This window comes from Cyanistes caeruleus, chromosome 32, assembly GCF_971803275.1.
Source record: "Cyanistes caeruleus chromosome 32, bCyaCae1.hap1.1, whole genome shotgun sequence".
NCBI lineage: Eukaryota > Metazoa > Chordata > Aves > Passeriformes > Paridae > Cyanistes > Cyanistes caeruleus.
The window spans coordinates 1,968,780-1,983,906 of NC_141733.1; the positions used below are offsets into that span (position 1 = coordinate 1,968,780).

Here is a 15,127-nt window from a genome sequence, read left to right on the forward strand (position 1 = left end):
AGGAGAAAACTGGGAATGCTGCTCCCCTCCTTCCAGATCTCCCTGTTTTCAAAGAACATCCCATCAGCTTCAGACCCTCTGTCGAGGCCTCAGTGTCTGCAGTTAAAGGAGGAAGAAAAGCAGCTCTTTGAGAGTCTGCAGACCTGATCTCTGGCATATGGGCAGGTGGATCAGCAGATTTTGGAATGTGAAAGCCTCCAGCCCCAGGACATGAGCACCTGCCCCAGACAGCACAGGTGCAGCCTCCTGCAGGCTCATCCAGCTCTTCCCAAAATCCCTGTCCATCACTGCAAGCTGGCAGTGTTACATCCTCACGGAGCACAGTGTGTGCGAGAGGATTTCCTGAGCTGCATCTCTCTCCTACCTGGGAGACAGCAAATCCTGGGTGGAAGGACGATGAGGAAGAGGATGGAGAATGAATCAGCCCCAGCAGCCTGGACAAAACCCCACGGAGCAGTTCCTGCCTCTCAAACTGAGAGCCCTCAGCTCTGGAATTGCAGCCACACAGTGAAACTGGGTCAGGGAAAGCGAGGACGGGAAAGATGCAGCAGTTCCAGGTATTGCTGGTGCTCCTGGCTGGCAGGGAGGCTGCCAGTGCCCAACAGCCACAGCAAGGAGGAAACAAAGGGAAGAGCAAGAAGACATTCCCTCCTTCCCTGGCAGACACGTGTGGATGAGCCCAGTCTCTGCCTGCCAGCCCAGCTCCCATGGAGAGCAGACGTGGCAATTAGGAAGTGGATAAATTCCATCAGAAGAGGGAAAAGTCAGGACTTGTGACACTAAACCAGAGGGGTGGCACTGGTGCAAGTCCCCACCAGCAGCCAGGACTGGGATCTCCCAGAGACAGACAGGTGGCTGGAAAGGGAGAAGAGCTTTGCCAAGGGAATTCCATGCATCCATGGATCCACACAGAGAACTCCCTGTCCCCTTGGAAAGGGGGAAAGCCCCAAATCTGGGACAGCCTCAGGCCTCAGCCTCAGGCCCCACAGCACCACAGGGACAAGGGAGAGGAAAATCCTCAAGGAGCTGGATCTGAGATATTCTTTAGGCTGGACCTGACCTTGCTGAGGATCCAGCAGCTGCCATTCCCAGCATTAATTACTGGGATGCACAGGTAGAGCCACGCTCCAGACAGCATCTGCTCCCAAGGACACGAGGAACACACGGACTGCAGGGAGGAGCTGGAGATGGAGAGGCTGCCTGGTGTGACTCAACGTCAGGTGCTGCCAGGTACCTGCCAGCAGAGGAGTGCAGGGATCAGCGAGGACACGGAACACTCGGACAGACACCACAGAACCACACAGAGACTCAAGGACCTTCCCAAGTCCTCCATGCCCACACTCTGATTCCGTGTTTTCCTCAGCACGTGCACCGAGGTGAATGGCTGCAACTGTTCTGCAGGCAGTCCAAAGAATTTTAATTCCATTTTCTATTTTAAAAAGGGCCTTTCCATTCAAACCTGGCTCAGCTGTGGATTCATTATCACGGCAACCCTGTCTGGCCCAGCACCAAACACCCACAGATGCAGAGGGTCCAGGCCTGGCCTGTGACCCCTCGACCCCTCCTGCCCCTCTCTGAGCCAGGCCTGGCGTGGTTTGACATGAACCAAATCTGTCAATGGCTCAAGACAGACACGTGGGCAGCAGCGAGCAGGGAAAACGTAGCACGCTCCATTCAGCTCCAATCCCTGATAAATAATTCAGGAAGAGAAATGCCGCAATACAGAGCCCAGCAAGATTTAAAAATAGACCATGCGCCGCTCCAGAGGAATGGAGGGAAGGAGAGGGGTGGCAGGAACGGGAGCACGAGGGGTGCCAGCAGCCTGGGATCGCTCCACACCCTGACCCCAGCACAGGTGTTCACAATGCCTTTTAACTGGGAATTTCACCCAATTATTGTTAACACAGCAGCAGCATTCCGGGCTGGATCCTCTCCTGGATCAGAGCCCTGCAAGGAGGCAGAGTCCCAAAAAATGAGCCCCAGCAGGAGGAAGGATGGAGGTGGGTACTACCCCAAATCCAGCTGCCAGCAACCCAGGCACTTCCATTCATCACCAATAACACCACAACTGTCCCAACTCTTCTACCCCAAATTATATCTAAATATAGATAATATACAAAAACATATAAATACACAGTATAGCTATCAAAACCATTCAAATATCATCACACAAACAGCACTCCCAGCCAGGCAACAAGCAGAAAACTGTTGTCTCAAGATTCCATCATCCTTCCTGCATCCTAAAAAAACCCCAAACCAACCCAACTTTGTGCTACCCTAAAATATCCAACTCTCTGAACAGTGTAGGTGTCACCTGTATGTTTGTGGTGGGAATTAGAACACAGAAAGGATGTAGGAAGATCATTACCAGCTTCTTCCACCTGTACAAAACACTTCTCATTCCCTATTAATTATTAATTAGCCTCAGTCAAAGGTACAGCCCCTTTATCCCAGTTTGCCACCGGGCTGCTCTAAAGGAAAAAATGGGCTTTCCAGGTTTTGCAGCAATACTTTGCCAGATGGCTGCATTCTCCCCTCCTCTCTCAGCTTCAAAAATAGCTCCAGAAAGACACGGATTTTTCCCTGCTTCCTCGTGAGCAACGATCCCGGCTTCCCAAGGACTTGTGAGACGGAAAACTGCCACTAATAAGAAGATACAGAGTGAGTTTTTATAAGGAAAAATAAAATTGTGTCATGTGTAGGTAATTAAAAACCTAACAACTCTGGACTTAATGGGTCTTCCATAAATATTTTTGAGTTTTCCCAACAAACATGATAACAAACATAGGGAAGACATGGCAGCAGCTACTGTGAGGAGACTCTGACAGGACACCAAAACTCCCCAAAAGGTACTGGTCAGTGAGGAGATGGAGGAGAAGCTCCCAATGCTCCCACTAGTGGCAAGACAAGACTCCTGCAATCCAGAATCCACACAGAATCCATCCCCAGATTGCTCAGAAGCTGGGAATACCCACAAGGATGACAAGGGTTTGGAATGAGATGAGTTTTAAGGTCCCTCCCAAGCCAAAATATCCCGGGATTCCAAAATTCCCTGGTAAAAGGGAGTTGATCTCACCAGCCCAGCAAATCTGCTGCTGAACCCTTCCAGCCACATCCCAGTGGGAATTTCGGATTTTTCCTTGTTTTGGGAAGCTCTGTGCTGTCGGGATCATGCCTTGAACACCCTCAGTGTGAGCAGTTCATGTCCATCCAGGCAGTGCTAAGGAGAGCAACTGATTCCATAAATCCCCTGTCCCTGTCTGAAGCCAACCTGGGGGAGAGCTGGGAAAAGAAAACCCCAAAATTTTGGGATACAGACATTTAAATAGCAGGCTGAGGCTGGAGAAACCAAGCCAGTCACAGAGGCAGGACACAAACACCTCAGCATTCCCAACATTCTGGACCTTCCTTTTCCATGCTCCTCACTTTTTCCCCATCCAGGGTCAAATCCCAACAGGACTGGGCTCAAAGCTTCTGGTTCTTTGAACACAGGGAAGCAGGCAGCACAAGATCCCATTTCCTCATGGAATTTCCTGCCTGAAGCCTCCCCAAAAGAGGTCAGCTTCCAGGATAACACCTTCCCAAACAAAGTGGATTTTGTGTCTAAACTCAGCTCAGGAGAAATTAATTCCTCAAAGAAAAAAGATGTCAAAGCAAGAGCAAAAATTTTAAAACTTCATTAAAAAACCTTAACGGAGCTGCTCTGTCGAGTGGGCTGGGCCTGCCCACACTCAATCATCCCCGAAATTCTCCAGGAAGAGAAATTCTCCGGGAAGCAGTGGTGACTCAGCCTGCGGCACACAGACAGCTCGTGCTCCCGGATTGGAACTGCCCTTCCCAGGAACCCCTGGATCCACAAGCCCAGGAGAATCCTGGTGCTGACCGGCATGAGGGAGGCCCCAGCCTGTGCCCACACCCCTCACATCCCTGCAATCCAGGCAGGGATGGCTCCCAGCTCGTGGGATTCAAGGGAAGGTGCAAGGAAAGATGGAGGAGGGTTGGAGGAGAGGGAAACTCACTCAGGTGCTTGAGTTTGACAAGGCTAAGTGTTGGGTTCTGCATTTGGGTCACAACAACCCCAGGGAACACTCCAGGTTGGGGGAAGAGGGGCTGGAAAGCTGGGAAAGGCCCTGGGGGTGCTGGTGCCAGTGGCTGGACACGAGCCCAGGTGTGCCCAGAATGGCACCTGGACTGTCCCAGCCATGGGGACAGGGATTGTCCCCTGTGCTGGCACTGCCAAGGCCCCCCCAGCACTGGGTGCAGCTCTGGGCTGCTGGAAATGTGAGGGACAAAAAGGGCGGGAAACATGAGGGGAGGAAACAGCAGGAAAGGTGAGGGGAGAAAAGGGTGGGAAATGTGAGGGGAAAAGAGCAGGAAACGTGAGGGGAGAAAAAGAGCGGGAAACGTGAGGGGAGAAAAAGAGCGGGAAACGTGAGGGGAGAAAAAGAGCGGGAAACGTGAGGGGAGAAAAAGAGCGGGAAACGTGAGGGGAGAAAAAGAGCGGGAAACGTGAGGGGAGAAAAAGAGCGGGAAACGTGAGGCCACAGGGACATTGAGGGGCTGCAGCATGGCCAGAGCTGGGGAAGGGCTGGAGCAGCAGGAGAAGGCTCTGGAGAAGTCCTGAGGGGGCTGGGAAAGGGCTGGGCCTGGAGAAAAGGAGGCTCAGGAGGGATCTTTTCACCCCACACCTCCCTAATGAGAGAGCCAGGCTCTGCTCCCAGGGAACACCAGGACAGGAGGAAACAGCCTCATGCTATGCCAGGGGAGGTCCAGGATGGACACCCGGAGGGATTTGTTCATGGAAAGAGTGCTCAAGCATTGTCAAGGACCATCAGGTCTGCCACATGTTCCACAGAACTGTGGAATCCCTGATGTTGGAAAATCCCTGAGAGACCATCAAGTCCAAGCTGGGACCAATTCCCATCAGAGCTCCATGAGTGCCACATTCAGGACTGAACACCTCCAGGGATGGGGACACCAAACATCCCTGGCAGCCCCTTCCAATACCTCACCACCCTTTCCATGGAAAAATTCCTCCTGATGTCCAACACAAACCTCCCCTGGTGCAGCTTGAGGCCGTTTCCCCTTGTCCTGTCCCTGTTCCCTGGGAGCAGAGCCAGGCCCGACCTGGCTGCCCTCTCCTGTCAGGGAGTTGTGCGGAGACAGAAGGTCCCCCCTGAGCCTCCTTTTCTCCAGGCTGAGCCCCCTAGAGCTCCCTCAGAAGTTCTCCAGACTCTCCTGCTGCTGCTCCAGCCCTTCCCAGGCTCCACTGTCCTTCTCCAGATACACTCCAGGCACCTGGAGGTCTCTGACCTCTCTAAGTCTTCACCAAACACCAACAGGTACTTCCAAAATCCATCCTTAAAAAAAAAAAAAGATTCAGACCAAGGTAGGAGTTGAATCCACCTGTCCCATACATTTGTTTCCTCCCAACATACCCCTCCCTGCCAGGGCTGCCACAAACACAGAGACACCAACATCTCCTGTTGTTTATTCCCTTGGGCAATGAATCTGCTGTGAGTTCTGCAGCCACGGTGAGAGGCTCAGGATCATCTCAACAGGCACTAAAACATTTTAATATGGGTTTCAACCTCTGCTGGAGCCTTTGGATCCAGCCACAAATGGATATTTGGGAAGAATTTAAGGCAAGAAAAGCACCTTGGCACAGGAATGCAAGGGAAGCACCAGCAGCCCCGAATATTGGCAAGATCAGTTTATTAAGTTTCCCTTTAGCCAAAAAAAAAGCCCTTTGAAAAGTCTTCAAGGTGCCAAGCTGCTTCCCCTGCCTCTGGCTGCACCTCCTGCTCCAAATTACTTGGGAATAACTCACTGAAAGACCCAAACCTGCTGCACTGAGGTGGGAGAAGAGCTCCCAAAGCTGCTCTGAAAGTCTGGACACAGATCCCTCTGTGGTGCCCCTGGGGCAGCCACCTCCTCCTTGAAAACAATTAAAAACCAATCAGTTCACTCCAATGAGAGCTGATCTGGCTCTAATTTAATATTAAATGAGATAACGAGGTGAAGTGAACTGCAGAGGTGCAGAGAGAGGGGGGCTGGGAGCAGTGGTTTAGGCACCTCAAAGGGGTGATTTAGGCACCTTCCCCCCCAAAAGCAGGGGTTTGGAATAGCAGCACTGCCACGACCTTAAATTTAGCAACACAAATGGCAGCTCTGCTAAAAGAGGAACTCGATTCCGACGGGGGATCCGGTGTCACAGCCAGCACCAGGGGTCCTGTGGAACAGCTGGAAGGAAGGAGGGATTGCACGTGGATATTCTCCACTGCTCCCAGGCAGCACCGAGCCCAGGGGCTGCTTCTCCCTCGGGAATTCATCCATTAGCAAAGCAGTTTCCTGCTCATTCAGGTCAGTTCAGCAGACCCCCCTAATCAGGGAATTGTGGAATGGTTTGGGTTGGAAGGGACTTTCAAGCTGATCCAGTTCCACCCCACCTTCCACCATCCCAGCTCCAAAGTCTGTCCAACCTGGCCTTGGACACTTCCAGGGATCTGGAATTCCTTCCAACCCCTCTTCCAGCCAGAGCAGACAACCAGTGACAACCACCAGGAACAAACAATTCCCGTGAGACTCAGCACTCCCCACTCCAGGAATCAGCAGAATCCCAAATCCTCAGTCCACAGTTTCCCAGGGATTCCAGCTGTGTGGAATTCCCACTCTGGACCTGGTTTGTCGCACGTTAGCCAAAAATCCACCTTGTTCTTCCCCACGCTTTTTGTCAACATTGCAGAATCACAAAAATATTCCAGGAACAGAGCTGATGGAAAAGCTCCTGTGTCCCTGAGCTGATCCACACCAGCATTAAGAGGATCCCTACAGCAACAGGTCAGTGGGATTAGGCAGAGGTAAATCAGCTCCCAGGATTAGGAACCACCACAGGGAGACCTTGGATGAGGTGAGGGAGGTTGAGCCCACGTCAGGTTTGAGCCAGGACACCAAATTGGCAGCCAGGAATTTTAAATTCTTCAAGAGCCAAAGTGTTCAGGAATGAGCAACAAGGATTCTGGTGATGTTCCTTCCATCAGAAACACAAACTTTTACCAGCACATTTCAAACAGACTCGAGGATGCTTTAATTAACACTTTAATTAACATCAACTGACCTACAACCCCTCCTGCCACGGGACAGAAGCAACTCTGACCCTCAGCCCAAATTCCTACAGGTACCAAAAACAAAATCCCTGTGAAGATTTAAAGCTCCAGGGCTGGAAACACCAAAAAAAAAACCCAACAAAGCCACCTTTCCATGTATCCTATCAGCAAATCCTCTGGACCCCTCCAAACCAGCACCTTCCCACCTGTTGGGAGATCCCAGGACTGGGAATCATTTCCAGGAAAAGTATTTCAAAGCAAAGACGTTTTCCATGAGGACACCAGAACATCGCTCCTGAAGGGCCGCGGGTTCCTCTCCCACCTGCGGCTCTCGGCCTCCTCAGCTCCCTGCGAGCCGAGCTCGGGCCCTGCCGGCTCTCAGCGGGATCACCCTGCCCCCGGTACCGGGAGCTCCAGCTCCACGTGCTCCGCCAACGTGCCCGGGGAAGCGGCTCCGTGAGACCGCCCCGAGCAGCGGCACCGCCGGGAGCCGCAGCGAGCGACCCCCGAGAGGGGCAGCCCGGGAACCTCAAGGAGCGACCCCGAGAAGGGAGACAAGGAACCGAGCCCCGAGAGGGGCAGCCCCGGGCCGGACCCCGCAGGGAGCGGCTCCCGAGAGGGGCAGCCCCGGGCCGGGAGCCACCTCCGGGAGCTGGAGCAGCCCCGGGCCGCGCCGCCCCCGCGGGGGAATGAGCGGGGACACCGTGAGAGGGTCCCCGCCGTGGTCACCGTGCCCGGTGCACCGCGATCGCCCCGCTGCCCCCAGCCCTGCTCCGCCCCCGTCCCCGCCGCACTTACCGGGCCGCGCCGGGCCGGGCCCTGCGCCGCGGGGCCGCCGCCGCCACCCCGGGCCGGGCCGGGCCTGGGCCAGCGCGGGCCGCCCGGGCGGGGCGGCGGGGGGGGCAGGACGGGGGGGGAGGGGAGGGTGGCCGGAACGGGGAAAAACGGGGAAAGAAACGGGAAAAAAAAAAAAAGGGAAAGAGGAGGCGGCCCCTCCCCCGCGGCGTGCGCGCTGCGTCAACGCGCCGTGCGCGCTGCGTCATCATCCTGCGCCCGCGCGCCCGCGTTGCTGTGGCAACCGGGGGGACGCTACGCGCTGGGGAAGGCGGGAGGGCCGTGGGGCGCCCCCTGGCGGGGCGGAGGGAGCGGGGGGGGCAAAACAGCGCGAGGCAGCGCCTTTTATGGAGGGGGAGGGGCGTGATTATCACCAGGCTCCGCCCACCCGCCGTGACCCCCGCCCCCCCGTCGGGGGTCCCGCATCCCCCGGGATCCTCCATCCCCGGTGATCCCAAATTCTCCGGGGATCCCACATCTCCTCGGGGATCCCGTATCACCACGGATCCCACGGCCCGCAGGATCCCCGGGGATCCCACAGACCCTTAGGGATCCCAAATTCCCCAGGGATTCCACATCCCCCGGGATCCTCCATCCCCGAGAATCCCGCATCTCTGGAGATCCCTCATTCCCAGGGATCTCTCATCCCCCCCATGGATCCCCGGTCCCCAAGGATCCCTCATTCCGCCGGGAATCCCCAGCCACCTGGGATTCCCTTTCTCTGAGTATCCTGCATTTCCTGGGATCCTCCATCCCCCGGGAATCCCTCACTGGTCGGGATCTTCCGTTTCCAGCATCGCCCATCTCCAACAACCCCTCGACACCCCCAAATCCCCCTTCTCTGAGGATCCCCGACCTCCAGAGATCCCCCCCGCCCCCGGGGATCCCACATCCCCCGAGAATCCCCCACCTCCGTGGTCCCCACATGGCACCGGGGGCCTCCAGTACACCCTGGGTACCCGCCATGTCCCCGGGAGCCCCCACCGCGTCTCTGCCCGTGAACCGCCGGGGTGGGACCGAGGTGGGACCGGGGTGGCCTCGATGTCCCCGCTCTGCGCCCCCCGAGCAGCAGCACCATCGGCCCGGCTCCACCTTAACCGGGGCGGCCGCAGCGCTCTGCCCGCGCCCGGGCGGCTCCGGGGGAGCGCAGGGGCGTTTATCTCGCCCGGGATCAGCCAATATTTGTGGCCACGTCAGGAGAACGAGCCCATCCTCGCTCCGTGCTCCCGCTCAGTCCAGCTCTGCCACCCTGCTCCGCTCCCCGGCCCCGGCTCTGCCGCTGGCTCATCCCACCCGGCTTCCCGGACACTGCTGGAACTCCCACGCTGTCACCTCTCGCCCTGGACATGACGGTCACCGTGACCCTCCTGCTCCTGAGCCTCCTACGGACGGCGGCAGCCGAGGGCGGGTGGTGCCCTGCCTGCGGAGTGGCCGCGGTGGCTCCCGGAGCGCAGCGGGACGCGCTCCTGGCTCTGGCCAAGCGGAGCATCCTGGCCAAGCTCCGCTTGCCAGCCCGGCCCAGCGTCCCGCAGCCGCCGGCCCGGGGGGCTCTGCTGACCGCGCTCCGCAGGATGCGAGCGCAGCGCTCCGACACGGCCGCCGCCTTCCCAGGGATGCTCCGAAACAGCCCGGCCCGGCCGGGAACGGGGCTGCAGGAATACGAGATCCTGAGCTTTGCTGAGGCAGGTGAGTGTCCTGCGGGTGGGGGGCATGGAGGGAAGGGAGAGAAGGGAGGGAAGGGAGGGAAAGGAGAGAAGGGAGGGAAGGGAGGGAAAGAAGGGAAAGGAGGGAAGGGAGAGAAGGGAGGGAAAGGAGAGAAAGGAAAGAAAGGAGGGAAGGGAGGGAAAGGAGGGAAAGGAGAGAAGGGAGGGAAGGGAGGGAAGGGAGGGAAAGGAGGGAAAGGAGAGAAAGGAGAGAAAGGAGAGAAGGGAGGGAAGGGAGGGAAAGGAGGGAAAGGAGAGAAAGGAGAGAAAGGAGAGAAAGGAGGGAAGGGAGGGAAAGGAGAGAAGGGAGGGAAGGGAGGGAAAGGAGGGAAGGGAGGGAAGGGAGGGAAAGGAGGTGGGAGGTGCACGGATGTCGCTCTATTAGGAACGGCGAGTAAAACAACACAGACTCTCCTGGGAGTCGATCGAATTTCTCTCTGGTTTATTACTTCAGGTTTTTTTTATAGGCTGATACGTGAAAAGTACAGAAAAGAAACTCTTATTGCTTAGTAAACTAACACATCACTATCATTGGTCAGTGGGGTGCACTACCCTTTGACCTTCTCTTGCAAGAAAACAAGGAACAGACAAACAGCACCTGCAAGGCTGTTCTCTATCTCTGAGGATTGTTTTAATTCTTCCCCATGATTTCCCAGGCCACTTTCTCAGGCAAGACTGAGAAAGTTATGTGGCCTGCAATTTCTACAGGCACCGTGCTCTCTGTTTCAGAGTTAGCATCCATACACGGCAGTGCTGGGCTGTGCACTGGGATGGAGGGAACACTGCTGCTGGAAGTTGTGAGGGGCTCCTGAACCTTGCACACGGATGGGACGTGCAGGGGTGGCACAGAGTGCAGATGTGCTGCTCTATCGTGTCACCTGTTGCCCACTTCGGCTGAACCCTCCCCCTTGTGCTGGAGGTGAAGGGGTCACATGGCCACGTTTTCAGAAATGCGATTTTTAGCCTCGATTTCCTGTCAGCCCATAGCGTGTGGACAGAGCTGCACAGTTCACTGTGCCTCCACATCCCACCCAAAGCACCGGGTTCCTCATTTCACTCCAGAATCTGCTCCTTCTGGGAGAACTCCCCAAAACACACTCAGGCCTCCTAAAAAGTGACACTGGAAAGAAGAGCATCCCACTTTTCACAGACAACTTTCCTTGGAGAAATGCAGTTTCACCACCCCATCCCACTGAGAATCCTGCACCCTCACTTTCCCAGACCAAATTCCTCGTGGTGAGGTTGGGGGACTCCTCTCCCCTCACAGGCCCTGTGTCCCCAAAGCCCTCTGGGGACAATGCTGCTCCGTGGCACATGGTGCTCCCGCTCCCCAGGACAATGGGGGGTTGTCTCCTGGCTCGGTGGAATCGAGCCAGGGGGTGAACCCAGGCCTGGAGCATGGGGAGGGGGTTGTGTCCTCATGGGCAGAGCTGTGCCAGGAGCCCCGAGTGCTCTCATGGCCCCATCAACCCTTTCCCAGCCAGGAGGAGCTGCAGCTCTGCAGCCAAGAAAGAAGGGAAGGCTCTGGGGAGACCTCAGAGCCCCTTCCAGTGCCTTCATGAGCTCCAAGGAGCTGGAGAGGGACTTTGGACAACAACCTGGAGTGCCAGGACAAGGGGGAATGGCTTCACACTGGAAAAGAGGAGATTTAGATGGGATTTTGGGAAGAAATTCCTCCCTGTAAGGGTGGCCACATGGCCCAGAGAAGTTGCCCCATCCCTGGAAGTGTCCAAGGCCAGGCTGGACGAGGCTTGGAGCAGCTTGGGGTAGTGAAAGGTGTCCCTGCTCATGGCAAGGAGATGAGACGAGTCCCCTCTTTGCTTCCCTCCTGACTCTACTCTTGGTTCTGTGCTCAGGATCCTCCACTTCCCACAGCGTCCTCCTGCATTTCCGCTTCTCCCAGGAGGTGGCTGGGAGCACCGAGATCCTGCAGGCCACCCTCTACCTGTTCTGGGCAGCCCCCGGCCGCGGGGCACAGCCCGTCACCGTCAGGATCCTGCGGCCAGACCCGAACGTGTCGGTGGCCAGCGAGACCCGGCTGGAGGTGCAGAGATCCGGCTGGACCACGCTGGACGTTGGAGCAGCCATCCGGAGCCTCTTCGGACAAGAGACCCCTCGGCTCACGGTGGAACTGGAGGTGCCAGAGGACTGGGGGTCCCCTCTCCCATCGGACCACAGCGATTCCCACTGGCCGTTTGTGGTGGCCCAAGCCCAGGCCAGGACACCCCACCGCGTCCATCGTCGCGGCGTCGATTGCGGCGCAGACTCGCGGATGTGCTGCCGCCAGGAGTTCTTTGTGGACTTCAAGGAGATCGGCTGGGAGGACTGGATCATCCAGCCAGAGGGGTACCACATGAATTACTGCACGGGGCTGTGCCCGCTGCACATGGCCGGCGTTCCTGGCCTCGCCGCCTCCTTCCACACCGCCGTCCTCAACCGCATCAAGGCGGCGAGCGCGGCGGCGGCCGTGGGCTCCTGCTGCGTTCCCACCCAGCGCCGGCCACTCTCCCTGCTCTACTACGACCGGGACAGCAACATCGTCAAGACCGACATCCCCGACATGATCGTGGATTCCTGCGGCTGCACCTGAGCGCTGCCGGCGCGGGCGGGAGGACAGGATGGGGCTCCCTCCTCCTGGCTCCCGGCTGGGCGACTGGAGCTCTGCCAAGGGGGTTTCTCCTCCTGTGGGTGAAGCATCAAGGGCGATGCTGAATGTGCAAGTCCCCTCCTCTCTCACCTCCCACACGGCTTTTTCCCCCTTTGGATCTGGCCATGGATTCCACTCTGGCTCCTGATGGACTCCAGAGCCTTTTCCTGCCGGATGCTGCAGAGCCTGGATCAGGACGGTCCCGCTGCCATCCCAGCCCAAGGTCCTGGTGCGCCCTGGGTGCGGCTCCATCAGCACAGCACCCACCAGTGGCTCCCCTGGGCTGCTGGGGCTGGCCAGGACAGAAGGGAGGGGTCATCCCCATGCCCCCACTCAGCTGGACACGTGGCTGAGCAGGGAGAGGAAAGAGAAATCCATCCCAGTGGGAGGAAGGTGTCTCCAAGCATCCCGGCTAGCTGGTGTTCAATAAAGACTCCCAGCCGTGGTGTGTGCACGTGTGTGCCCTGTCATTCCCCAGCACATCTTCCAGTGCTCCTGGCAATCCTCCGTCCCTGGCAGCCCTGGGGTGGCACGGCCCAGAGCCATTCTGCCACTGAAAACCCAGGCAGTGGGACTGGGCACCTCCACTCTGCTCCCAGAGAGCTCCAGTGCTCTCTGCCCCTCAGCTGCCTTTCCCAGGGGGATGCAGAACCCCAAATTCATCCCAGGGCATAGCATGGACACAGATGGTCTGTAATTCCCACCAGGAAAGGCACCATTCCTTGCCAAATCCCTTGTTCCACCAAAACCCTGCATTTGGCCATCCCTGTCCCAAATCAGGACAGAACTGAGAAATTCCTCTGTCCTTTGAAGTGGACAGACTTTGGGGCAGCCTCAGCACCCAGGACCACTCCTCCCAACCCCCCTGGCCCCCAGCTGTGCCACTGCAGAGCATCCCCTTGGCTCATCCCTGGCCTGCTGGCCCTGGCCAGCCTGGTGACAGCAAAGTGGGACAGGTCAGGGCCGTGAGAGCGGGGGACAAAGGGCGGCTCCGACACATCTGCCCCGTTACGTAACCGTGGCTTCAGGTTTCTCCAGCGCTCCCCACGTGTCCCCCATGTGCGAGGACTGGAAAAGAGGGGAGAAGCTGCTGGGGTGGGACTTTTGGAAGGGGGGTCCCAAGGTCATCCCTGAGGGGTCACTTCAGCTTTAGGGTCCACCCTGCAAGTGCCGACAACCAAGCACAGAGGCCAGGACAGAGCAGATCCAGGTGGAGAGAGGGTCCGCAGAGGGAGGAGATGGTGTCAGACCCTCTCCCCACCCAGCTTTGCATCCACTCCCCGCTCCAGGATGATGAGCCATGAGCAGGGCTGGCTGGAGCCAGGGCAGGATGCACATTGTCCCATGTGGAGAATGAGGAAGAGGAGCCAGGAGCAGGTGACAGTGCTTGGCCACATGAACGCACCCTGTAGCGGGTACTCCCATGAATCCCCAATGGAATGGGGACCCCCATGTCCTCAACCCCTACAAGGGTTGACAACTGACCCCAGAGGCTGGGACAGAGCTGATCCAGGTGGGGAAAGGGTCAGAAGAGTGAGGAGGTGCTCTCAGTCCCTCTCCCCTCCCAGCTTCGCATCCTCTGCCTGCTCCAGGATGAGCGAGCCATGAGCAGCTCCGGCTGGAGCAGGGATGCGCTGTCCTGGAGGACCTGTGGTGCCTGGAGAAGGGATGTGGCACAAGCACACATTGAACACATCCTCCCACCAGCCCTGATGGAGCAGGGACTCCCATCTCGCCAGATCCAGGTGCCCAAAGCGTTCCTGCCACACGGGAAGGGAGGAAGGCTCGGGGATCGATCCTGTCTGGGATTCAAGGCCACTTGCGCAAACCCAAAGAGGGTTTGGTGTTTGTTTTTTCCCTTCTTTTTCCAACGCCTCATTTCACTGTCTATATTTATTGAACAAACAACTTCCCTGCCAAGCTTCCTGGGATGCAGCAGCTGTGGGCACGCAGGGAGCAGGGAAGGGGCAAGAGAGCTGTTGGCTGGTCCTGTGGCCGAACAGATCCCTTAGCTCAAGCAGCACAACCCTGGGAGGCTGAGCTGAGGTTTGTCTCATTCTCACAGGACAGAGGCTCCTAGATGCAGCCAACAGCCCCTTCCTCACCCACAGCACGGGGTGGCCAAGGCTCAGGAATCCCAAAATGACACCATGCAGGGTGAGGATGGTGCAGTCAGCGATTCCCTGGAGCCAGGGATCCTTCCTCCCTGCCGGGACACTATGATCCAATTTCTCAGGAGGTTTTGGAAGGGGTGGCTCAGGCCCAGTGCCATGGGATTGTCCTGTTGGGACCAGTAAGGCCGGTGGGGAGCCCACCCTGCAGCCCCCAGCACAGCAATGGCATGGTGTTGGGGTTAGGTGTCCTTTCAGTCTCACCCTGCAGCCCCCAGCACAGCAATGCCATGGTGCTGGGGTTAGGTGTCCTTCTTTCAGTTCTGGCTCACCCGTGGAATTTTTACCCATTAGTTTCCAGGAAAACCTGACTGTGGGTACTTGGTGGGTGTTTGAGAAACACAAAGAGTTCGGCTGGGCCCAGGGGGGCAGGAAAAGGGGAGGGTGGGGATAATTCGGGGGGCTTCCTCAGCTTCAGAGAAGGACACTTTGCTGGGAGGTGTTGCAGTGGGGAGAAGGGAATTTCGCCATCACCCAGACAGAGCTGCTGCTTCTTCTCCTTCTTCCCTCTTCGTTGGTGGCCTCTCACCCCCTGTCCTGCCGGGACGTGTGGCAGTGCCAGGCATCACCACAGAGCTGCTGATCCACCTCAGCCATTGGCCCAGGATCTCAGCTCATCCCTGCTGATCCACCTCAGCCACCAGCCCGGGATCTCAGCTCATCCCT

General features: G+C 57.4%; 2 protein-coding genes across 5 annotated transcripts in view; one reads left to right on the plus strand and one right to left on the minus strand.

Moving 5' to 3' along the window:
* Positions 1–10,039, minus strand: part of R3HDM2 (R3H domain containing 2) — a 42,531-nt gene extending 32,492 nt beyond the window's left edge. The window contains exon 1 of one of the 4 annotated variants that reach the window (XM_086870249.1): positions 9,273–10,039. The gene's annotated coding sequence lies outside the window, so the exon portion shown is untranslated. Of the gene's footprint in view, positions 1–4,019; positions 4,674–7,904; positions 7,968–9,272 lie in introns of those variants that run through there. The other 3 variants (XM_086870244.1, XM_086870253.1, XM_086870251.1) reach the window with 3 other exon arrangements.
* LOC111940530 (inhibin beta C chain-like) lies at positions 8,156–12,744 on the plus strand. The gene is made up of 2 exons (XM_023943251.2): positions 8,156–9,626; positions 11,500–12,744. The coding sequence occupies exons 1-2, from the start codon at positions 9,287–9,289 to the stop codon at positions 12,231–12,233; spliced, it is 1,074 nt and encodes a 357-aa protein (XP_023799019.2). The 5' UTR covers positions 8,156–9,286; the 3' UTR covers positions 12,234–12,744.
* The last annotated feature ends 2,383 nt before the right edge of the window (positions 12,745–15,127 follow it).